General features: G+C 38.6%; 4 protein-coding genes across 4 annotated transcripts; 3 read left to right on the plus strand and 1 right to left on the minus strand.

The window, feature by feature from the left end:
* The first annotated feature begins 236 nt into the window (after positions 1-236).
* LOC146506491 (transcription factor BTF3-like) lies at positions 237-2,797 on the plus strand. The gene is made up of 6 exons (XM_085179711.1): positions 237-360; positions 1,229-1,297; positions 1,380-1,493; positions 1,845-2,046; positions 2,151-2,204; positions 2,438-2,797. Exons 2-6 carry the CDS (start codon positions 1,229-1,231, stop codon positions 2,482-2,484), a joined length of 486 nt encoding a protein of 161 aa, XP_085035837.1. The 5' UTR covers positions 237-360; the 3' UTR covers positions 2,485-2,797.
* Positions 2,798-5,371: 2,574 nt separating this feature from the next.
* il12b2 (interleukin 12B 2) lies at positions 5,372-13,472 on the plus strand. The gene is made up of 7 exons (XM_085179701.1): positions 5,372-5,703; positions 5,820-6,062; positions 6,390-6,492; positions 6,653-6,843; positions 7,125-7,273; positions 7,372-7,482; positions 11,442-13,472. The coding sequence occupies exons 1-7, from the start codon at positions 5,514-5,516 to the stop codon at positions 11,592-11,594; spliced, it is 1,140 nt and encodes a 379-aa protein (XP_085035827.1). The 5' UTR covers positions 5,372-5,513; the 3' UTR covers positions 11,595-13,472.
* A 130-nt stretch (positions 13,473-13,602) lies between these two features.
* LOC146506493 (protease-associated domain-containing protein 1-like) lies at positions 13,603-18,240 on the plus strand. The gene is made up of 5 exons (XM_085179710.1): positions 13,603-13,809; positions 14,049-14,149; positions 14,263-14,372; positions 16,969-17,136; positions 17,234-18,240. Exons 1-5 carry the CDS (start codon positions 13,734-13,736, stop codon positions 17,352-17,354), a joined length of 576 nt encoding a protein of 191 aa, XP_085035836.1. The 5' UTR covers positions 13,603-13,733; the 3' UTR covers positions 17,355-18,240.
* A 791-nt stretch (positions 18,241-19,031) lies between these two features.
* Positions 19,032-21,615, minus strand: LOC146506494 (uncharacterized). Its single transcript, XM_085179703.1, has one exon. The coding sequence runs from the start codon at positions 21,612-21,614 to the stop codon at positions 20,736-20,738; it is 879 nt and encodes a 292-aa protein (XP_085035829.1). The 5' UTR covers position 21,615; the 3' UTR covers positions 19,032-20,735.
* Positions 21,616-23,972: the final 2,357 nt, after the last annotated feature.

The raw sequence follows: 23,972 nt of genomic DNA on the forward strand, positions 1-23,972 counted from the left end.
AATGAATACTTAAAGTGAAAGCCTTTATATTTATATGTATTTTTATTAATATATGTGATTGGTAATAAAGCTAATAAAATGATAATATTTGGATATTAAGAAAATATATGCATTTTTCTGCTAATGAAATCTGATCATCTTCAGTAGTATCCCATATTTTTAACTACATTGAAAGTAGCTGTTTTCTAAGTTTTTAACTATTTTTTTATTCGATAACACTGGGATTAACGCTGTTTTTAAATCACTGGACATATTTGTAAGCTTTTTTGCCATCCGGCATCTAACGGCGTCACTTCCGGATATCGCTCCTTTTTCCTGTCCCTTATCAACGGTGTGACCCGCGTGTTTACACACTCTCAGGTTAGTTCACTACCGTCTACCCCTTTTAGATGTCTTAGACTTATATAGTTTGACTCCTGACGTTTGAACATCCCCTCCACAGTTGTATCACGGGTTTTAACGCAATGAAGGCATCAGCTGTATCTGAATGCTAACATCAGTTTAAGAGGCCTGGGCTAGTTGTTTAGCTCGAATTGCTAACCAACCGGTAGCTCATTTGACATAATTTGTGAATATTGTTAGAATAAGTAAGTGTCATGCCGTCAGAGTTTGATTAAAAAGCAGAAGTTTGCATCGTAAGAACATATTGGGAAAGCGGGTTTATGACGTTTCAGGGCACTGACTTCAGCTGACCACCTCTGATTCATGAAGGGCTTCAGCCGAGACTTGCGGTGTGCAGCTATTTTTGGCCGGGACAGTTGTGCATTCTCGTTAATTTCTTGAGACAACATAGCTCTGGTCGGGAGTTGGGGAAGTTTGAAGTTGGCACTTCGTTATTACCGTTTTCATGTTTTATGTCATCGATTGATGGCGTATAGTTTTATAAATTGCTTCTGTGTTAGTCATAAGGGTATCCAGAGAGATCCTTCATACAAACTTGTTTTATATTTTCGCGAGTCCCACATCTTGCTCAGCCTCTAAATGAAAAATGAGTAGTTAACCAAATTTAGTTCTGAGTAATTGTGTCAAGGGAGATTTTTCTTTTCTTTTCCCCCAAATGACTGACATTCGTGAGTAAGGCACTTGGCACTGAATCCCAGGTGGCTTTCCTTGGCAACTTTTCTAAGATACAAAGATTCTACAGTAATTTCTGGAAACACTAAAAAGAACTGTTTACAGCCAGACTAACCTACCTTTTATTATATATATCTGTTGTGTCTAACACTAGATGAAGGAGTCGATAATGAACCAGGAAAAGCTTGCCAAACTGCAGGCTCAGGTCCGCATAGGCGGCAAGGTGAGTCTGTTTCATATGCTAGAAACTGGGTGTAAACTTTGAGTCGTGAGTTCAAATTGACTCTAACGTTTCTGCTCTTTAGGGGTCAGCTCGCAGAAAGAAGAAGGTGGTGCACAGAACGGCTACAGCAGATGATAAGAAGCTGCAGTTTTCCCTGAAGAAACTGGGAGTCAACAATATCTCTGGCATTGAAGAGGTACAGCAGGTTCTTTCTGTAATGTACAGCACAGCATGGGCAGTCATTCACATTTAATGGATTTATAGTGCTGAAATTTATTAATAAGCAATGTTAAGATACTGAAGTACTTTTTAAATGTTAAACTTCATTGGTTCTGAGGAACAAAACAACATTTTAGATAAGCTTCTTTTTTTTTAAGGAAATAAAAGAGAATCTGTGGTGTAAGCCATCTGACTGAAAACCAGTTGTTGTCAGCTGAAGAGGACCCGAGAGATGGTTGGAAAAGGGTGTTTGGACTGTGTATTGTCTTCTTTTACACTTACCTTAAACTGTTTTCTTCCCCCACTCCCCACCCCACCACCACTTCAGGTGAATATGTTCACAAACCATGGGACAGTGATCCACTTTAATAACCCAAAGGTTCAGGCCTCCTTGGCTGCCAACACTTTTACAATCACAGGACACGCTGAGAACAAACAGATCACAGAGATGCTCCCAGGAATCCTAAACCAGCTGGGAGCTGACAGTCTCACCAGCCTCCGGAGATTAGCAGAGAATCTGCCTAAACCAGGTGCCCACAGTGCTCTTTTCTTGACCTGTTTGTTTGCAGTAGATTTGAATTCTTTCTCTCAACATCTTTCTGTCTTCCTCCTTCCCCGCATTCTTAAACACCAGGAGACAACAAAGCTCCCATGGTTGCTGCTGAAGAGGAGGATGATGAAGTTCCAGGTAAGAAAATATAACCATCACATTCAAGTCTGTCTATCCTGGACTTGATCACATGGGATATATGTCCCCTTATTTGGTTTAAAATGTTTAGTAACATATGTGGATATAAGTGTAAGGCAGGCTTCTGCCACCAATTCTAAGTCTAAGGGCTTATTCTTACTTGGGCAACGGTTTTGTGTTTTTTGTCTTGATCTGCTATACACCCCTCTCTATTCTCCCTTTTCCATTTTCAGATCTCGTTGAAAACTTTGATGAGGCTTCAAAGAATGAAGCAAACTAACAACCACCAGCAAACATTTTGGAAAACCTGGCTCGCCTTGCTTTGGCACAGAAGGTTCATCAGCTTTGTTCATCTGTTTTTGCTTTGTGTTCACAAAGTGTTACAGTTGGTATAAAACAAGTAAAATCAGCTTTTTATGGAAGCTTTTACGAAGCCCTTCGTGTCACTTGTTCTGTAGTACGAGTGAAATTATTTAAGTGGAATGTGCAAACCTTTTTATTTCTCACGCTGCCTCTTCTGCATTGTGATGTCCACACATTGAAAAATGTAATGGTGGAATGAATCATGTAATAAAAATTACTTTTCTCATTTATCATATGCTTTGGCTGTTCTTTTTCAAATTTCAAAAGAAAAGTATTTTGCTATCACCACAGTACATTTGAAACGGTTGCAGCCAAACACCAAGTCTAATGTTAAGTGTGTAACCTATTAGGAGGCATCTGTAGGCAGAAATGATATTTATCTCTTTCTAGTTGCTTCATAATCCTAAAGGTTAAAAACAAACACATTCAGGGTAGAAAAATACATGTATATGCTTCTATAAACAGGCAGTGTTGTTCCTCTTAATATGGAAAGTACCATATTATGCCCCTCTTCTGGATTCCCCAGTGTGTTTAAGTGTTTTTGTTTTTTTTTCTGTTCAGAATAAAAGGCATCCATCACTAATGTAAATAGAACATGTGGTCTATAAAGTTAGAGAATTCCACTCATTTACAGCAAAAAACATCTCTTTCCTCTTCAGTGTTGTGTACTTCTGCTCTTTAATTTTTTTAATCACTATTAATATGTTGACAACACACTTGACATAGTGGTTTTTTTTCTGTTTGTCAGAATCTTATCTGGACTGACGTGATCTCAGAGCTTGGCACAGTTTTGAATATTATGTAAAGTGGAAACAAATGTTTTCAGTTTTGGGGTTCACGCGGAAGTAACACTGAATTAACTGGGACTTTAAAACTTTACCTTATTTTATGAGCTCGGATTGACCTTTAAAGTCCAATTACTATTAAGTAAACATTTTAGTTGTGAATTTTTTAAGCTGAAGTTGAAATGAAAATCATTTATATACACATTAAATGAATAACTGATCAAAATAAGCTTTAAGTTCAGTCGTAGAAACTAGGTTTAAGTATTGTATGATAAACTGTAAAAACACAAAGTATGAAATAATTTGAGCAACTGTGACTATTCAGCTCTTTGAAGTCATGCATGAAACTGTTCTCTAAAGATGATTAATGAATAATACTACTTTTTAGGTTTTTGAGGAACTGAAACCTGAAACGATTTCTTTTCAAAGTGTCTAACAATTTTCTCTGAATTTATTGGACATATGTTCTGTTAACCTTAACCAGCATGTAGAAAGGCAGAAAAGATTTTTGAGACCCAATAATAATGCATCCCTCTACAGTTTTGTGGAAGTACCTTTCACATAGTTAAAGATATGACGGGAACATTTGATGTCTGCATAGTATGTGCGAGAATAAAAAACATGAGGTCTAGTTAGGTCATAGCTGACATTTGGCCTACATGACTAATGAGAGGGAAAGTCCTGTTTTGTGTCCGTCTTTCCTTTCCGGTGTAATGTCTGTGCATGTTTTTGAGGTTTTGGGAGCATGACAATGATAATATCATGGGAGGAAACCTCTTAAAGAACAGTTTTGGTCTGTCTTGCTTATCTGATCAAAGAAATGTTAGATCATTTTTTGGTATTTCAGTCTGTAATTACAATAAAGACAGTGTACATATAAGCAGCTAATAAAAAATGTTCTGCTTATGTTTTGCAATTTTGTTGGATTAATCTCACAATATGTTTTACAATGAGCTGAGCAATCATTCTGACTGCAAAGAGCGAGGAAATAGTGGAAATAGCTTGTTCTCGTAACCTCTCTGTGACATTTCGTAGCGGCTTGTTTTGTGAGAAACACTATAAAAACAGTCATTTACTGTGGATCATGGATTTCTTAACATCAGTAGCAAAGTCAGCATGTTATTTAGAGCAATACAGAAAAAAATGCACCCTTTAGCCCAGGTTTGTCTGATCGGATAAGGGTGGTTACTAGTCATAAATGTCACATTTATTCTGCTTTATTTATTTTTTTGAATCATAAGTGACTGATATATTTTTTGCTACCAGCTGTATTTATTAATGTCAATAGGGTTGAGCCTGTTCTCAAAAGACTTTGAATTAAAAAAATGTTGTTTATGTTATAGTATTACATTACCTTTTGATGACTGAAAGATCAGTGCTTCTTTGTTCTATTCACAGGTTGCATAGACTGATACCAAGGAGTGCTATTGCCCCACATTTACAGCCCTGGTTATATAAAGAAAAACCAACATAAAAACTGAAAGTTGAGAAGCGGGAACCAGTGTGTCTGTGTGCGTGTTAGCACATAAAGAGCCAACCAAGAAAATGTTTGGTCGCATTAATATTGAACATAAAATGTGTTGTGTGTCCTGTTTTTGTGATTGCAATAGTTTTTTAAAAATTATTTTTTCAATTCATTCTCAGATAAGCACTTATCAAACATTGTATTATACTGTTGTATTTCACCTTAAAGGCTGAGGGCAACCCCCCACCCTACTGAACACCCACATTTCTTATCTTTTAGTCCCCTGTACGAAAGTCACAGCTTCGATGTGTAAAAAAATTTGACATGCAAAGCAGTATAGAGGAAATGTGCATACTCTTATCACTTACTTGATCGGTCAGTTTTTCTCTCCCAAAGTGTCACATTGGAGGTGGAGGTGTCGATGATGTGTATCATGCATTGCAATATAAAGTTGTTGCTCTGTGGGCAGTTAGACCATACAATCATCAAGATCTCGGTGGCAGAACGTCTGCACTTTTGCTTTTGACATCACTTCAGGGTGAGTTCTTTTCCAGATATAAATCTATCTATCTATACATATATATAAATTAAATTCTAGTTTGTTTAATTTCATATCTATATTACAGATAAGAAGCAAATTACCTATTTTCAATGCATTTTCTCAACTAAATTAACTTTGAGCCAATTGAAAGTTCCATGAGTCACTTTACATATTGTTTCACTAAAAATCACACGATACTTATTTTAATGCAAGTGATGAATTGTTTTTCAATAAATGCTTTTTGCTGTCACACAATTCCTCAGATGACCTTTCCACTGTGGACATTTGGGCTTCTAATGATCAGCCTCACGGGAGCTCACGAACTCAACCACTTTCCAGAAAACTGTATGTCTTTTTTTATGATCCAAACATTTTCCTAATATTCATTTGTGGTTTAAAATCTTCATCTACTAACTTCTTCTCTGTCTATCTATCTGTCTATCTTCTCTATCTTTGTGTAGTTGCGGTGGCAAAAAGGGATGAGAATTACACACTGACCTGCAATTCAAAACCTGACGACATCGTCACATGGAAGCTGAATGGCAATCCACTGGAAGATGATGAAAATGTAGAGCTAAATGGTCCAAAACTGACCGTGTTAGATATAGATACACCAAGTTTGGGTGACTACAGCTGCTGGAGAGGAGAAGAGATGCTATCCTCAACCTATCTGCTGCTGAAGGCTGATGAAGAAGACACAATTGGTGAGTTTCTCTTTCATTTTTCATTCATCCTACCATTCACATGCTCTAAATGATGGGACTTTTTCAACTAGGGGAACCTATATTGCTAATATACAGTCAACATATAGCACTAACAAAGACACTTTTATACTGCCTGACAGTTTGGGTAAAACACTCTCTCTCTCTCTCTCTCTCTCTCTCTCTCTCTCTCTCTAGTAGGTGAGATTAGGGCTTTAAGTTAACCATTCTGTGAAGTATCATTTTACAAAATGTAGTGATGTTTGCTGTCATTTTTCACCCAAACATTTAAATTACCTTAGAATTTAAAGATATTGTTTATCATTACAGATTCTCTCATCAACTGTCGGGCAAAGTCTTATGACTGTAACTTCAACTGCACTTGGACAGGCAATGGATACACAGCAGTGCGTCTTGGACTGGGTTATAACTGGTAAATTTTAAAACTTAAAAAGAAAGAAAGAAATAATAATCTAGACAAATTACAGTTAAGATGCCCAAACTAGATGAACCACCTGAGATGTGTGTATTTTTGATTTTGTTGTTGTATTTTGTTTTCTGGTTTGTTTGTTTTTTACTGCTTGTTTTATTAGCAGTAAAGGTTCAAAGTCCTGCCAGTGGATTAGTAGCAGTCAGCGGCTCGCAGAGGGGAAACTGCAGTTTGAGATGTCTCACGACCTCTCACCCTACGCAGAGGAAAGCACCATGCTTGAACTCACTGCTGAGGCTATACGTGATCTCTCCGTTTTCAGGACATCGAAGAGATTTTATCTCAGAGACATTGGTAAGCTGAGTAAAACTGAGCTACATAAATAGCATTCAGTAGAAGACTATCAACTAGAAAGCACCTTTTCCTTTTTGAAAACATTTTCTGATGAAAAAGAAAGTCCATGTATGCAGTCCATGCATGATAAAGTTTTAAGTGAAACAGTAACGTTAATGCATTAACTGAATCTAAAGGCAAATGGATTCATGTTAAATATATATACACATATGTTTGTGTTTGAATTATTGTTTTATATACACACATGGACGATATTATTTACTGTTTCTTCTTCTTCTTAGTTCAACCTGATAGTCCCCAGATTGTCAAGTGTGAGTTAGTGAACGAGGACGTGAATGTGACCATTGATCCACCATCCACCTGGTCAGCACCTTACAGCTTCTTCAGTCTGGAGCACCAAATTGAATATGTGCTTAGAGATGATGGCCAAGTATGCACAATCTTACACTAAAACAAAATTTTATGAGATCTAAATGTCTGTCATTATAGCCACTGCATTTTGATCTCTTATCTCTTGTCTGATTTTAGACCGGACAGTCATCATCTACTCTGATACCGAAGAAAATCAGCAAGCTCAGGGTTCGCTCCAGAGACTCACTGGTGCTCTCCAACTGGAGTCAGTGGACTCCCTGGAAAAATGTAACCTACTGATATTATCTGACTCCACCACTGTCAGCTTTTGCTCGTTATCTCTTCTTACAAGTCTGCAATGTCCTCTCGTGTCCCTGTGGTTTTTTGCCATGTGTTCCTCCTGTTTCTACTTGGTTTTGTTTTGTCTTTACTTCAGAGGATCTGTCCAACACACTTGTTATAATGATTTTATTTATTAAGACACAAACTTTTATTTATTTAAATGCTTATTTATACTTATTTATTTGAAATTACACATATAGTAAGTAAAGTAAACACCATTATAGACCAAAAATGCACTATTATTCCCCAAATAGGTGGCTAGTAAGTACCAAATTTTTGTGGGAAAGTCAATGGAAACCTAAGTATGTACGTAGACACTAAATATATTTACACCTACTGTTAGCCTTCCAGCCCCAACTTAAAACACAGACGGGTGTGTGATTCACTATGAAATTATATTTAGCAGTCAGCTGAGGTTTCAAGGGTTTCTATAGTTTTGCTCATTTAAGGACTTCAGGGTTAAGGAAAATCTGCGTAGCACACAATCTCAAACATGAATCAGAAGTTTGAACTAGCCATTGAATAGGCTGAACTTTGAGCAATGGTCACACATTTTTCTTTATGTTCTTGTTACTTCTGTGCAAGTGAGTTGGCGTTTCTGTGTATTTGGTGGTTTGCCACAGTGCAAATCAGCATTCTATTAAAAGAGCTTTGAGCTTCCTTCCTTTTATACGTTCCTACTTCATTTATGTGTTGCTCATGTCATGCGTGCAGTGAATGACCAAAACAGAAAAGAAACTCTAGAATTCCTTTGTAACGCAATGGTATTTAAACCTACATTTATGCGTTTTGTCATGAAACTTTAGTTACTAGAAGCATGTAGGCCTACTGAGTTTTCCTTTCATAGTTAACTGCATCACATTTCAATTTGGTGACCCCTAAAGGGAGCAGCTGAAAGAAGAGGAATATACATGCATATAAAAATATAGTTTATATACATGTCTGAACTATAGCCTATTTATAAATACATGCCTTATGTTGTATTTATAAGTTACATGCACTGCTAAGTTCTTAGGATTGATACTGAGAAAAAAATGTAAATGCTTCAAAGTTTTTTTTAATTTAGAATATTATTTAGAAAATATTAACATTTTCATTTAAACACATCATTCCCAGAGATAAGCTTGTGTGAATGTAGAGCTTATGGTAGTACAGATGCCCGTATTGATTTAAACAAAAACATATTGCTATTTCCAGCAATAGTAACAAGTTTTACATTTTTCTCATACCACATATTGTTTAATCAGTTTTTGCAATTAGGTTGCTTTAAAAAATGACAACTTTCAAAAGTAAAGGACAAAGAATTCTTGTAATAGATACAACACACAAGTAATTTATACATATATTCAACACAGAATACAATTTGAAACATTTTTTAGTTTTTTTTTCAGCCAGGAATATTTAACAGTAAAATCCAGGAAAGGTTATCAAAGCTTTACCAGAGCATACTGATTTTCACATAGTAGTTAGCATACTGAAAACTCGATCCATCCATCCATCCATCTTCTTCCTCTTATTTGAGGCCAGGTCGCAGGGGCAGCAGCCCAAGCAGAAAAGCCCAGACCTCCCTCTCCCCAGCTACCTCCTCCAGCTTGTCCAGGGGAACACCAAGGCATTCCCAGGCCAGCCAAGAGATATAATCTCTTCAGCGTGGCCAGCCACCCTTCGGAGGAAGCCCATTTCTGCCAGTTGTATCCGTGATCTCTGTCTTTTGGTCACTACCCACAGCTCGTGACCACAGGTGAGGGTAGGGAGGTAGATCGACTGGTAAATTGAGAGCTTCGCTTTTACACTCATGTCTCTCTTCACCACAACAGACCGGTACAGTGTCTGCATCACGGCAGCCGCAGCACCAATCCGTCTATCGATCTCCCGCTCCCTTCTCCCATCACTCGTGAACAAGACCCCGAGATACTTAAACTCTTCCACTTGGGGAAAGAACTCATCCCTGACCCGGAGTGCACACTCCACCCTTTTCTGGCTAAGGACCATGGCCTCAGATTTAAGGACCATGGCCTCAGATTTGGAGGTGCTGATTCTCATTCCCACCGCTTCACACTTGGCTGCGAACCGTTCCAAAGCGAGCTTGAGGCCATCACCCGGTCCCCTTTCTTAAAGATGGGAACCACCACCCCGGTCTGCTAATCCAGGTATACTGCCCCTGATCTTCACGCAACATTGTAGAGGCGTGTCAACCAAGACAGCCCTACAACATCCAGAGCCTTCAGGAACTCGGAGCAGACCTCGTCCACCCCAGGGGCTCTGCCACAAAGGAGTTGCTTAACTGCCTCAGTGACCTCGCCCCCAGAGATTGGCGGGTCATCCCTTTCGTCCACAGACTCTGCTTCCTCCACGCAAGATGTGCCAGTGGGATTAAGGAGGTCCTCGAAGTATTCCTTCCACCACCCGACAATTTTCTCAGTCAAAGTCAGCAGTGCCACCCACACTATGCACAGTGCACGTAGCACACCACTTCCCCCTCCTGAGTCGCCTGACGGTTTGGCAGAATCTCTTTGAGGCGGTCCAAAAGTCTTTTTCCATGGTCTCTCTGAACTCCTCCCACACCTGAGATTTTTCTTCAGCCACTGCCCGTGTCACATTCCACTTGGCCTGTCGGTACCTATCAGCTGCCTCCGAAGTCCCACAGGCTAACCAAGTCCAATAGGACTCCTCCTTCAGCTTGGTGGCTCCCCTCACCTCTGGTGTCCACTATTTGGTTCAAGAGTCACCACCACGACAGGCACCAAGCAACTTGCAGCAGCATGCTCAGTGCAGTGGCTTTGGCAATGGAGATGCTGAACATGGTCCATTCAGACTCAATGTCCCCAGTCTCCCTTTGAATGCTGTTGAAGGTCTGCCGGAAGTGTGCATTGAAGATCTCACAGACTGGGGCCTCTGCTAAGTGTTCCCAGCACACCCTCACTATATGTTTAGGTGCACCAGGTCTGTCCAGTGTCCTCACATGCCACCTGATCCGACTCACCACCAGGTGGTGATCAGTTGACAGCTCAGCCCCTCTCTTTACCCGAGTGTCTAGAACATATCGCCTTAGGTCTGATGATACGATTTCAAAATTGATCATTGACCTGCGGCCTTGAGTGTCCTAATGCCACGTGCACTTATGGACACTCTTATGTTCGAACATGGTGTTCATTATGGCCAAACTGTGGTTTGCACAGAAGTCCAATAACAGGCCGTTCCTCCCAGTCACGCCCATCCAGGTCAATGCACCTGACCCCTACGGTGCCTAGGCTGGCCACAGCCCGAAAAAGGGGGCATAGGCCCATCTTCCTGCAGGCCCACCACCTGCAGGAAGATGGGCCTATGCCCCCTTTTTCGGGCTGTGGCCAGCCGGGCCCCATGGACTAAGTCCCGGCCAACAGATGCTCACCCTTGGGCACCCTCCCCGGGCCTGGCTCCAGGGCGGGGCCCCGGTAACCCTGTCCTGGGCAGGGTAAACTGTTCCCTTGATGGTCTTCTCATAGGGGTCTTCTGAATCATTCTTTGTGTGGTCCCTCACCCAAGACCAATTTGCCATGGGAGACCCTACCAGGGGGCAAAAAGCCCCCGACAACATAGCCCTTGGGATCCCTGGGACACACAAACCCCTCAAAATATAGCACAAAAATATTGTGCTATAGTGTGAATGCAGTATTACTTTTGTATTGTCTATATTGCCTAATTTGGTACCTAACATTCTGTTTATTTTGACGTTTGTGTACAGCGCTTTGTGACTGCTTGTCTACGAAAGGCGCTTAATAAATAAACTTTACTTACTACTTGAATAGGTGTGACTGCTAATATTTGTAAACCAAGCATGTAAACATTTTTAGACTTAAAGCATTGCATTTGAAATGTTCACATTATCATTTCAGACATAATAATATGTCATTGATTCATTGCAGGTGAAAACTGGAAAACATCGACTATGCCGATGCAAAAAAACTGAAAAATATTGTTGCCCAGAGTTGTCGCCTGAGGTTTTCAATGACTGCAAGGAAGAGAAGAGAAAAAGGAAGAAGCACGCTAACTCAAGTGGGAAATATTATCCACAATAAAACATGGACAGTGATTGATAGTTTTCTAGTGTATACATTTGGTGAGAGTAGATTTATATATGAAATGTAATTATTAAACTATTGATTTTGAGTCGAGATTCAATACTGTGGATGGTAAGGATTTTATACTTAATTTGTTAAATGTATAAATTACATGACATCATCAATTAATTCCCTTACAAACCATATATCCTTCATTTACCAGTTATGGAGATATTAAACCCTTAAAGATTTGCTAACACTTAAAAAAAACCTTTTCTGTATTTAAGTTTATTCTTATTGTTATTTTATATAATTATAATTATAAATGTCCAGCTTTGAAATGTTTTTTTTTTCATCATAATAGTACATATGTGACATTATAACATTTATAAATAATGGCAAACTTTATAAATAACAAAATTTGCAAATGTTTATGTGATATTTTTGGTTGATTGTGAATTGGTAGATAAATGAAAAATGCAGGAATTTATTCACACTAAAGTTTGTAATAAGAAGAAATTTCAAAGCAGACTTTACTGAATACACGATTTGGGACATATAAGTTCTTATGACTGATCTGATTTTAGCTTTTTTCTATTGTCTGTTTATGATTTTTGTATGTCTTCAGTTGAAATAATTTATAAATACTAATGTGCTTGTTTTGCCAAATAAAATTTAGAATACTTTGGTTAAAAGATTTTATAAATGCATTTGGAAATGGGATTCAAAGAGACACTGACAAACTTTACATCTTTGTCAGATGAATTCAGCATGATAGAAAGGTTTTAGTTGGTTTAGATTTTTTAAAATCTTTTTACGTTATGTAAATAACTTTACTTTAATGAGGTATTTGACTTGTCTGTTATAGATATAAATGTTTGTGTTTTGCCATGCAGGCTTGTGGATAGTTCACATGTAAATGACCTTTATTAACCTTTATTAGGACATTACATTTTTTGTTTTTTCATTTGACTGAGATTTGATTTCTGTCATTTTGGCAAATAGTTTAAATCAATACAGTAAAATGGGACAACCTGCTACTTTCCAGTGCCTCTATATATAGTTCTTGATTTCTGTTCATATCTGTCCTAGTCTCATATCCGTGTTTTGTTATTCCTTCAGTCTCCCCAGTCATGTACCCGTGTCTGTCTGTTCTGTGTTTTGCTCCTTTGTCTCTCCAGTCTGTCACGTTTCCATGTCTGTTTATCCCCAGTCCCAGTTTTAAGCCCATGTGTCTTAGTCTGAGTCTCATTGTGTGTTACTTCCTGTTCCATTTTGATAGTCTCGTGTGTATTATGTTTAGTTTTTCTTCCCCTGTCTCATCAGTCTGACTTTGGTTCAGCTGTGTTCCCCAGGTGTGCTCTGTCTGCCCACTTCTCCTCCTGTGTATCTCCCTCTGTTGTGCTGTCCCCTCAAGCTGTGTGGTTCTATAGTTTTCCCTTGTCTTTCCCCCTAGATTTAAAGGTACTTATTTTCTAGTTTAACACTCTACCTGATTTTTTTTTCTGGTATTGAATTTCTTACAGCAATTAAGTTGTCAGGAAGGACACGGGAGTTTTTTGGGTCAGGAAGTTATAAAGAGAGAAAAAACACCTGCTTTATTAGGTGCACTTGCAAATTGCTTGTTAATGCAAATATTAAATCACTTGGTCACATGACAGCAAGTCAGTGCATTTATGCATGCAGACATAAGTTTAAAATGAATCTAAATCTCTGAGGATGAAGAATGAAGGGAGTTTTTAAAGTAAAAGGTGAATCAGTACAAGCAAAGTCTGATGATTGTACACGATAGGGAGATCAACTAATGACTTTTAGGTCATTGTGATAAATTAAATATGTAACTGCCAGCTTCATATACATCATATATATTCATATGCATCTTGCAGGCATGTTAATAATAATAACAACAAAACACAGAGACACATTTACCAGTAGTTTGAAAAACTGGTGCTAAAAGAGCAGCACAGCTTCTTACCCAGTCGCCTCATAGCAGAAGCTACAACTGGGACATGCGCATGCGCGGAAAGAGAACGGCGGAAATGGTTGGCGATCTGACAGAAGCACAGCGACAATGGACGCTGCACTGTCTTAAGACACAAAGAGACACACTACAGTCTCATCTCTGTAACGCGAGTGAGATTTACTAATGCCTTGAACATGGGGAAGGTTTGTCGAACAGCAGCGATAGCTTTATACCTCTGGAGTCTCTTTATGCAGTTCAGTCGTCTGTCAGGTGAGACTAAAAACAGAAATGGGAACGTTTGAAATTAACAGCTAACTGTTCGCATTAGCTGCAAGAGTTGTTTTTTTTAAGCATTTCTTTTTGCACAACAGCGACTTGAGTTAAGGGGCTTATTGTGGCATTTATTGATGGTTTCTGTCTCGCATATCCGTGCAGTGTTTGTGGTTTATTAATATTTCTGATATAAACAAGTCACGCATGATAAGTGCTTCTTTTCGGACCTCCTTCAGCTCTTGGGGTCAATGAACTGCTGTATTTCCGGGTCATCAGTCCAGAGGAGATAGGCTACCTCTTCAGTGCTGCACCTGCTAAAGACTTTGGAGGCACTTTCGTGAGGCCTCAGTCTTCTGTTAAATAATTTGATAATCAAATGTTTTTAAAGTCTCAGGTGCACAACTTCACCTTCCCTCTAATCATACTCTTTCCTTCTCCTTTGACCCGCAGACATCATTTTACGATGAGATTTTTCTCGTGCCAGCAGACCCTGCAGATGGATGCTCAGAGTTGACGGACAGAGAGATCCTTCAAGGACAAGTGATCCTGGTGGAAAGGGGGTACGCATACATGCCTCTGTACCATTGTGAATTGTAAACTATGTGAACACAAACCTTGGGTTAGGAACTGAGAATATAACCTTGTACATCAAGCAGCAAAGGTGTAGGGAAGGAGATAGCCTAATTACAAGGCAGCTAATTTTATTTAATTTTCAAATCATCAAGATTTTAGAACATTTTCTGCTCAACCACGTCTGATTGGCTTAAAAACTTACTGGTTTAAAATGTGAGCATATGTTGCAAAAGAGGTGGGAATCAGCAGGTGCCCCACGATGCGTTATTATCACAATAGTTCACTTACTCATGATACGATATTTTTAATTAAAATGTATTTTTCATTATTGTGAGTATTTCAATAACATGTATTTTAATTTATCCCCTTTTTCAACTGCAAATTGTGTCTTCAAAGTTAATCTCTGCCAATATTTGTTTTATTCAATAAGATAAAATTATGACTTCAGTTATTTGTGAAGTATTTGAGGTCGTCTAGTATACCAAAGGTCTCACTCAAACCTGCCATAAATGTTACCATTAGCCCGAATCAGTCTGTGTGTATGGGGTCAAGTTGGCAATTACATACAGTCTGTTTCTGATAATACAACCATTAACTGTGATATCAGTGAAAATCACATGTTGCTGTCTACACTTAGCAGCTGATCCGGTTCTATCGGAATATAACCAGATCCAGGACTGTTTCACATCTTCAGGTATCTCAGGATGTGTCATGTTATAATTTAAAGACCTTGCATTATATAGTGGAGCCCAATGCAACAATTACTTGTGAGAAAATACTCAAAAATCCCTTTCAACCTCTGGCAGTACAGCACTTAAAGGACACAAGAATAACAGTAACAATAACAGGCAGCGAAATCCACAGAGAGGTGCAAATAAAGGATAAATTAAAGATTATTCTCAGTGTTTTAATCTGTTCATGTGAGGGATGTATTTATGTTATCTATGGGGGGGGGACCCCTTTTGTAACTTTTCTGAGACTGATAATTTCACATTGAGTAGTGGACAGCCCAGCCCTGTTGTTGAACTCCTATTTCTTACTTAAAGAACATAACTGAAAGCAATTTTTTAAATTTTTAATATGCTGACACAGTTAAACGTCATGACTGCGCAATCGCAAAGTGATTCATACATAGCTGGGGAGTTCTTGGCGAACACGGGACATTGACTTTATAACTCCTTAGTCTTGTAATCGAGTCCATGATATCAAGTGAAACTTCAGTGAGCTGTTATTCTGGTTCTATCATGTCGAATCTTTGGTCAAAACAGTGCCTAAAAGCTATTTACCCATGATTACCAACAATGATACAGTCAGCAGAGTTTCAAAGAAAGCTTAGCCACTGCTTAACTTGAGGATAGTATTTCAAGAACTGTTGTCACTTCTACTTAGGTTAGGTCCATATGTTTTTGGACAGTAAGACATTATTTGTAATCTTGCCTCTAGGGCTGTGATATGACCAAAATCTCATATCCCGATATAAGAATTCTATCGTCCGATAACGATATAAATTACAAAAATGTAACATTTTCTGTAAATTCTGTGAATCTCGGGCAGCTCGACTTGCGGGAAGTGTTTCCAGCTGCGCGTCATGTAGCTGGAGTCCAGTGTTTTAACCGATGCATGAAACTATACATTTTTAGACATAAGTTGTAACGGCCGCCGTTTTCTTTGTGAGTATTTATTACACAGCGTGCTGCGGGGAAAAGCCTGTTCTAACGTTTGAGTCTAAGGTTTATTTTTTAGCACCTGGCGGCTCTTTTTTAATTCTCATCTGTAAATAATCTGCTCTTTCACGTGATTCAGTTTATTTTGAAAAGTCTCAACAGGATCTTGAACTCTATTGTGAAAGGTTTATATGGAACATAAACAAGCGGACAAGCGATGCTGTTACCGTCGTTGTTGCTAACCACAACGCATAAAAACAGGCGCTTGTCCGTCCATAGTGTGTGGTTATATAAAATATAAGAGAAAGAGAGAACCTTAAGAAATTAATATAGCCACTACAGTGACCATCAAAACGATGAAAAAATATTGCCGTAAACAGTTTATGTTTGCGACACCACGAAAGAAACGATAGCATAAAATGAAACGATAGACGCTTTTATATCGTCATCCGATATATACCGTTATATCGAACAGCCCTACTTGCCTCCCTACATTAGTGCAGTAGATTTTAAATCAAATCAAGGCATTTTTATCAGTCAACCAGTTTAATCTGGCCTCCTTGTTCTTAACCAGTGGTTAGCAGCTTGTTGTACACTTTCTGTATTTTGGTTCATGAATGTTTCTGTTAATTAGATTAGACCTTGACAATGAGTGGTGTTATTCTTGGATAGATGTTGTGAAGGGTTTATTCTTAACCAATAAAATAATCTGTGATAATTTACTTTAGTTTTCTTTTGCATTCTTTCAGGCATTTTGGCATTGCTGAGCTGGCCAGTGCAATCCTGCTTTTTAGCAAATTGTTAGCCAATTTGTAGATTTGTCCACTTCGAACGTTTTTGCTATAACATAGTGCTATAACAAGCTTTGACAGCACATCTTAAACTGGTTATGCTTTTTTTTTTTTTTTTTTAACTTCAGAGGTTGCTCCTTTGTACAAAAAGCCCGAAATGTAGAGGAAGCAGGAGGAAAAGCAGTTCTTATTGCTGATAACGCAGAGGACAACGACAGTCAGTACCTTGACATGGTCACTGATGGAAGCACTGCCAAACCAAGCATACCTGCTCTTTTCTTGTTAGGACGGGATGGGTGAGAGATGCAGACGCACACACACATAAATTCTGTTGCATTCGAGCAATTATTCTATGAAAAGCAGGGACACCATTTCCTCTTTCTGTATTTTTAGGATGATGATCAGAAGATCTCTTCAGAGACAAGCACTGCCTTGGGCTGTCATTTCAATTCCTGTCAATGTTTCTGCTTTGGCCTCGTTTCCATTCAAGCAGCCTCCTTGGACACTTTGGTAGAAATGACTCACTTACAAATTCATCCAATAAACAGTTTCTGTCATTGGTGCACAACATGTAAATTGCAACTAAATCTGAAGCCTCACAAGGACATTTCTGATTATGGTTGGCACGTGCACCTGCACTAAGTCTAACATATAGAATGATTGCACTCAGAGCCTGTAGAGTATGGGAGAAACTTGTTTAGCCACTGAACCTGGAACAAATCATCAAATAAAAAACGAAACCTGCATGCTCATTCTCAGTGCTTAGCTAAACTTGTGTGTCCAGGAAAACAGTCTCCAGGAACATGTGATCAAATGCTTTGTATGTCATTTTGGTTACGAAACTGAAAAAATGTTGAGAAACAGAAATTACCTTCCTTCTGTTTTATCAAATAGTCGAAACTGCAGGGGGGGGAAAACCAGGCCATGACATTCCTGTTTATGTGCATCAGCTTGTAACAGTGTGGTTCTCTTGTGTGAATGGAAAACGATTTTTCTCATTATGGATAAGTAGAAACTTCAATTTAAAAAAGAAAAATTGACTTGTTTGATATTTTAGTGCCTTTTGTCTGTGCATTTTAGTTAGTTCACTGACACATTTGTTCGTAGTTTTGGTAAACAGGACTGATGAAAATTAAAAGCATGAGATGCCACAAATGGCCTTGCTGAAAATAATAATAGACATTGTGATGATATTGCAAAGACATGTTAATCTGCACAAAGTCAACTGGAAGGCAGCTATTGTAAAGCTCTAAAGAGGGCTTTGACTGCTCTGGAAACACCATGTCAGAGTTCACCCTAGTGAAAATATTTGCCACTACATTATCCTGTATTTTATTTTTAAGAATGTCCTGATTTGAATAGTCTTTGTAAATAAAGTTGTATGTTTAAGGTTGTAAAAACTTTATTTGTTTGCCAGAAAATAAATACCAACAGTAATTTGGGATGAAAAGTTTTGCCTGGTCAGCTTAAAGTAAAGATGCTCTAGTTCAGCAAATAGTTACAGTGCTCTGGACAATGGAGCAAAGCAGCACTCCAGGTTTGTGAAGAAATAATACTCCATTGTTGTGTATCTAATGAAATTAGAATACCACATACAACTAAAGTGGCAGTGGCCATGGTGACAAAAATAAAAATCCCTGGACCACCAAAATTCAGCACTCAGGGGGGAAAGGGTATTTTGTCAAACCAGAGATGATGGTAAGGATGTGTAAGCTGTGCAATTGACACCCATGTGGAAAAAAAGTCTGCGTAATTGGACTGGATGTATGAACACATAATGACTCAGACTGACACTAATGATTGGCCCAAGGCCTGTTTTGGCCTGCCCTGATGAGTTTACAGGCCGCAAAGAATCCGCACAGGCGCCACTCCATCAGCCACTGACGGCCCATATTTATTAAATGGGATACGCTGGCGTCAGTTTTGCGGCTGGTGTACTAACAATGTGCTAGTTTAGAAACAAAGATGCAGTTGGTTCATTACAATAATAGTCAGCATTCTACCAAAAACTCCTCTACTAGAAGTTGCTGGGGGCTTTGTGAGGTCCTGATGGACTGAGACTCAGATTGAGCACATTTATCTGAAGGAGAGCTGCTTTATTATAAACTATCCCAGCCATATGAAGCAGAAATTGGTGTGTAACACCTGACCTTTACTATAAATAGATGATGGAAATAATAATTAAAAAAAAAAAAAATTTGTCAGATCAGGCTGTGTTTATGAAGAAATGCATAGATATCAGCAGTGCTATTTTTGCAGGGTGTTTGAAACTGTAGACACTTAGGAAAGTCAGTGTTACATGTTGAGACATCCATACATTAATCTAAATTACTAACTAAGGCCCTACCTGCATTTTTCTTGACGTATGGTATCAATGGTATATGAAATGGTAGCGATTGTGTCCCTGCGTGTGCGCACACTGCTGAGTAAAGACAGGCAGAGACGTTTACCGATTATGCGCTGATCTCTGTATAGACTGTAAACGCTGCAGAATGTTACAGTTTTTACAGAGTTAAAGCTGAAGTTTTAGTTGACCTCAAAGTGTGCAGATGAACACAGACATTTGTTACCCTCTGTGTATTAAGGTTATTCCTAACTGCATCACTTGCGTTTTTGTTTTTGTTTTTTTGTACAACCCAGGGGGGCTGACAGCCTATTCCAGCTATCACAGGGCGACTCTAAGGCTAACACAGAGAGACAGACAAGCATTCATACTCACATTCACACCTATCGGCAGTTTAGAATGACCAATTAACCTAACCTGACAGTGATTTCGGTGTAGTATATTACAGAATAGTGAGAAGAAGAAAGACTAGCTAAAAAAAAAAAAAAAAAGCGATTTGTGGCGTTGTAGAGCTGTATAACGACACGTCTGGTCATTGTGGACTAAAAATCTGAAACACTGCAAACCAATCGGCTCGCTTAAAAAAGTATCTTGTTTGGTGCGTGAGTTTTGTATTGCGGCTCTGCTGCAGGTTCTCAAATTGGAATTTAAATACGTATTTAATGAGGTCAACTGCAAAAATAACCGTTCGCACAAGTCGACTTTAATAAGTGTCTAGTCTACAGAAAGCACAAGAGCAATGTGCACGTTTACGCATATGGCACAGAAACTGTGTCTTCCCTATCTTAGAGAGCACTCAAAGTCAGACGTTTTGTTTTTGTTTACACAGACAAGTCAGCTGTTACATACAAATTCTGGGTTAATTCGGTGGAGTAGTTTAATAATGCAGCTCTCCTCTGGATAAATCCAGAGCTCCACCAGGGCTGAGGCCCTCGGGACCTCACAGTCAGTCTCTACCAGACGAGTTCACCCCCTGCAGAAAACCATATTGATTTTTCTTCTCCATCTTCTTATTTATCTTAACTGTTACATCGTTTTTAGAGAGAAAGACGTACAGAAATTATTGAAATGTACTGTTAGTAGAGCACACAAAGAACTTTTTGCTCCAAAAAAAATCGTATCATCAGTCTAATTTTGCCCCAAAGCTTTCAGTCGCAAAACTGACCCCATTCCTCTTCTTAACCCCCAACAGGAACTTACTTGATGCCAAAAGAGGGTTTGGGGCTGGCGCAAACCTTTGCTAAATCAGACCCTTAATATTATGATAACAACTGTAGAAAAAAGTTTGTCATTATTAATGTTATTGCATTAAATGCTATTAAAGTGTCAAATGAAATTCAAGCGATTAAGCTAAATGTGCATATTTTATTTCCTCTATTTGGGGAGAAAAAAACAGAAGTGACAGAAAGTCGCATCAGTGGGTCCCGGCAGGACTACACCTGTTGACACACGACTTCACAGGAAAAGAGGCGACTCTGAAAGAAAGAGAATTGAAATGAGTATTGACTGCATCATCTGGATTAAAAAACAACAGAGCTGGCATTGTGTCAGTTACCTCCTGCTGCATTTAGGGCACACTTTCCCCCACACAGTCTTTATCGCGGCTTCTCTCAGAGCCGGACTCCCCCAGATGTACACAGATGGTGTGAACAAGGCATTGAAACGAGCCATGATGGCGAACAAATTGGTGCCCTCATTTCTAAAATTCAAACCTCCTCCTGTCATTAATTTAATTGTAATATTCACAAAAGCTGGAGACCACAACGCCAAGAAGCTTATGACAACAAAAATGATTATTCTCAAAGATTCCTTCTTGCTTTCTTTCTCGGCGCTGGGAGGATCTCTTTCAAGCTGGTACCTGGCAATGAGATACAATTTCAATGTCATGGCCACTTTGACAAGCACTATGATTTGAAACACGAGAATGGTGAATAAATACATTTGTATAGCTTGATAAAGGGGTAGTATATTCCTGATGATCAAGTGGCCATAAGTGTAAACCCAGCTGTAAACATTAATGCATATCACACATTGTCTCGTTACGAAGCGGCTGTAGATAAATGGGTGGCACACAGCAAAATAGCGGTCAAATTGCGCGAACATAAACGTTAATACATTAACGCCTAAAAGGGAAGATAAAACAGAGTAGGTTCTGTTTCTAGACAAATCGACATCGAACAGACCGAGATAATACACTGAAAACCCGATGAGCGTGTCAGCAATACTAGTGTTTAACATAAAAATAAATCTGTTTTGAATGCGCAGAGCTCTGGTGGACAAGATGCCGATGACTACTGTTCCAGCTGTCATAACAGTAGTTGTGGCAAATAAAATCTGGAAAATGAAGATGAAATAATCTTCGGGTTTACTGAAGTCCACCGACAGAGGCACAGCCCTGCCCAAAGATTCTGTCATGTTAGAGAGGCGCATTGTTTATGCGCAAGTGGCTTTTGAGAACACTCTTATGTGCGCAATGAAGTCACAGGATTAATCTCATGAGATGACAAAGGAACTCTACTCGTGTGTTTTGTTTGTTTTTTTGGCCCCTATAAACTGCCTCATGCGGAAACCCTCAAATATTATAGCTAAACCATTTATCAGATAATTATAATAATTATTTATCAGAAGAATATAATGGTTTTATAGCGATTTGGCGAGTTTTGGTCCTCAACCTATAATGGAACTGTTGTAAAAAACAAAACAAAAAACAAGCAGATAAAGTAATTGATAATGTATGCAGGTTTCCTTAATGAGCTTAAGTGCAGTGATGGGCATTCATTTTGGAATGTGTGTCCAGCTATAGTGGACAAGTCCCTGCATTCATAGTCCGTATAACGTAACAGAATTTTATCAGTGAGCATTTTGTGACCTCCATCATCTGTTTAAGAGGGGGAAGCATTAAGCCGCTGTCATGGTTGTTGAGCATAGTATAAATCCCATATAAGAGACCTTTAAATTATCTCCTTAAATCTACACTGTGGGTATGTGTAGATGCAAATTCGTCTGAAACTCTACGCTATAAAAGTCAAAGCAGCCTACGTTGGCCCTGACTGGCTCTTTGATATTGTGCTTTTACACACCAGCACACCACAGGCTATAGATTTAATCTAAAGTGACCCACTTAAAATGCAGTCTTGAGATCTTTTCTCAGGCACCCCAACCCCCACTCACATCTCCCGTAATAGATAGCATGAGAGGGTGAGGTAAGGTCTCACGCTGGTTTCAGTATAAAACTCTGGTAACAATAACCCACAGCTTTTTGCATGCCTGGACATCCTTCCGTTTTTGTAGTCAGACTTTTGCATATAAATGTAAATGCAATACCATGACTTAACCTTTAACTGCTGTTTTATATTGACTGTGGCCTTGACCTATTGCAATCTACTTCAAAATTATATGTGTATTTATTAAAAATATTACACTGCACGCTGGAATAAGAGTAGAAGTTCTCTCTCTGTGGCCTCTAGATTCACTCCGTTTCTTGTTTAATTCATCTAAGTATTGAAACATGTATTCCTCTAAATCGCCACCAAGGGCAGATCTCCAGATTGCAAATAAACTTTATCCAGAAGTTAAAGAGAACATCTTGCCTCATGCTTTTATTTCGAAAATACTTAAACTCGGGTTATAATGACGACATGAAGTTAATTTCGTAAACTTGAGTCAGGATTAATCAGGGCGTATGACTTGTCAGTCTCAAGTTGTTAATGAACTGGCCTGCAGTCTGATTTTACAGTTATGTTATAAAAATAGGACTTCACTACCGGTGACATCATGGCGGCTACTTCGTCCTTTCGTGTGTGACTTATACTGTGGGCCAGCTGCCACTAGCACTGACGGGATATGCACTTATAGCATCAGCTGCAGCAAAGTCAGAAAGCATTGCTCATTTCAGATTTTTCGCTTTGTCGTTTTTCTCTTTTTTTCTCTTTTTTTCTTTTTACATCTTTTTCTTTTTCTTTTGCATTTAATATGCTTGTGTATTTGTTTCGCTGGGATCAAGTGAAGGGAAGTTTTTAAAAACAAAAGGTTTTATGTTTTTCATTTTGAAACCCTGCACCTTCTTTGTCAGCCCAGAATTTAATGTAAACTTTATTACTAGTGTTGGAGCTATTTATTCTTTATTTTTGCTGTTTTCAAATTTGTTAAAGTTTGTTGTTGGTTTACTTATATTTTGGGGTTATATAGAGATTTTTTGTAGTTTAATACGTGCTTCAGTTTTTGTTTTGTTTTGTTGTTTATCTTGTTAAGTCAGGAAAAACTGTTGGGCCATTTTCTATAAGTAAAGGGACTGGTATAGGACCAGCATGCATTGGGGTGGGCCTATGTTTTTTTTACCAGAGCAGGAGAAGCACCAAGAAACATCAAAAATTGATCTTTTGTTTAGCCAAACTGGATAGATGAACCGTGCAACGCAACCTTCAAGCTTTGGACATTGGACTTCTTTTTCTGAGTAAAAAATATTAACACAGCACAGCAGTGTCTTGTTGATTTTAGATTGTTGAATGTTTATTTGGATAATGGAATCGTCATATAACTACACTGAAAAAAAGGCCATGTTGGATTTAGTTGATTCAATAGTGGACATTGGTTGCACACAAATATTTTGCTTTGGCAGAAATATCTTATTCATATTCAATAAACCTGTGCATTTTGTGCTGATAAAACGTGATTGAAACATGTTTAGATGAAGAAAGTTGAGCTCTTGGAATATTTTAATCCTTCACAATTTTGTCATTTTATTTCAACACTATTCAATAGCTTTTACCCCAGTACTACTTGGTCACT

This window comes from Neolamprologus multifasciatus, chromosome 12 (assembly GCF_963576455.1).
Source record: "Neolamprologus multifasciatus chromosome 12, fNeoMul1.2, whole genome shotgun sequence".
NCBI classification, from domain to species: Eukaryota; Metazoa; Chordata; class Actinopteri; order Cichliformes; family Cichlidae; genus Neolamprologus; species Neolamprologus multifasciatus.

What these genes read in the sequence shown, in the direction of transcription:
- LOC146506491 (XM_085179711.1), top strand. Translation starts at nt 1,229, where the DNA reads ATGAAGGAGTCGATAATGAACCAGGAAAAGCTTGCCAAACTGCAGGCT. An exon ending in AGAGAATCTGCCTAAACCAG is followed by an intron (nt 2,047 to 2,150) that starts GTGCCCACAGTG and finishes CTTAAACACCAG; the next exon opens with GAGACAACAAAGCTCCCATG. An exon ending in GGAGGATGATGAAGTTCCAG is followed by an intron (nt 2,205 to 2,437) that starts GTAAGAAAATAT and finishes TTCCATTTTCAG; the next exon opens with ATCTCGTTGAAAACTTTGAT.
- il12b2 (XM_085179701.1), top strand. Translation starts at nt 5,514, where the DNA reads ATGAGTCACTTTACATATTGTTTCACTAAAAATCACACGATACTTATT. An exon ending in CAACCACTTTCCAGAAAACT is followed by an intron (nt 5,704 to 5,819) that starts GTATGTCTTTTT and finishes ATCTTTGTGTAG; the next exon opens with TTGCGGTGGCAAAAAGGGAT. An exon ending in TGCTTAGAGATGATGGCCAA is followed by an intron (nt 7,274 to 7,371) that starts GTATGCACAATC and finishes GTCTGATTTTAG; the next exon opens with ACCGGACAGTCATCATCTAC.
- LOC146506493 (XM_085179710.1), top strand. Translation starts at nt 13,734, where the DNA reads ATGGGGAAGGTTTGTCGAACAGCAGCGATAGCTTTATACCTCTGGAGT. An exon ending in AAGACTTTGGAGGCACTTTC is followed by an intron (nt 14,150 to 14,262) that starts GTGAGGCCTCAG and finishes TTTGACCCGCAG; the next exon opens with ACATCATTTTACGATGAGAT. An exon ending in TTCTTGTTAGGACGGGATGG is followed by an intron (nt 17,137 to 17,233) that starts GTGAGAGATGCA and finishes CTGTATTTTTAG; the next exon opens with GATGATGATCAGAAGATCTC.
- LOC146506494 (XM_085179703.1), bottom strand. Translation starts at nt 21,614, where the DNA reads ATGCGCCTCTCTAACATGACAGAATCTTTGGGCAGGGCTGTGCCTCTG.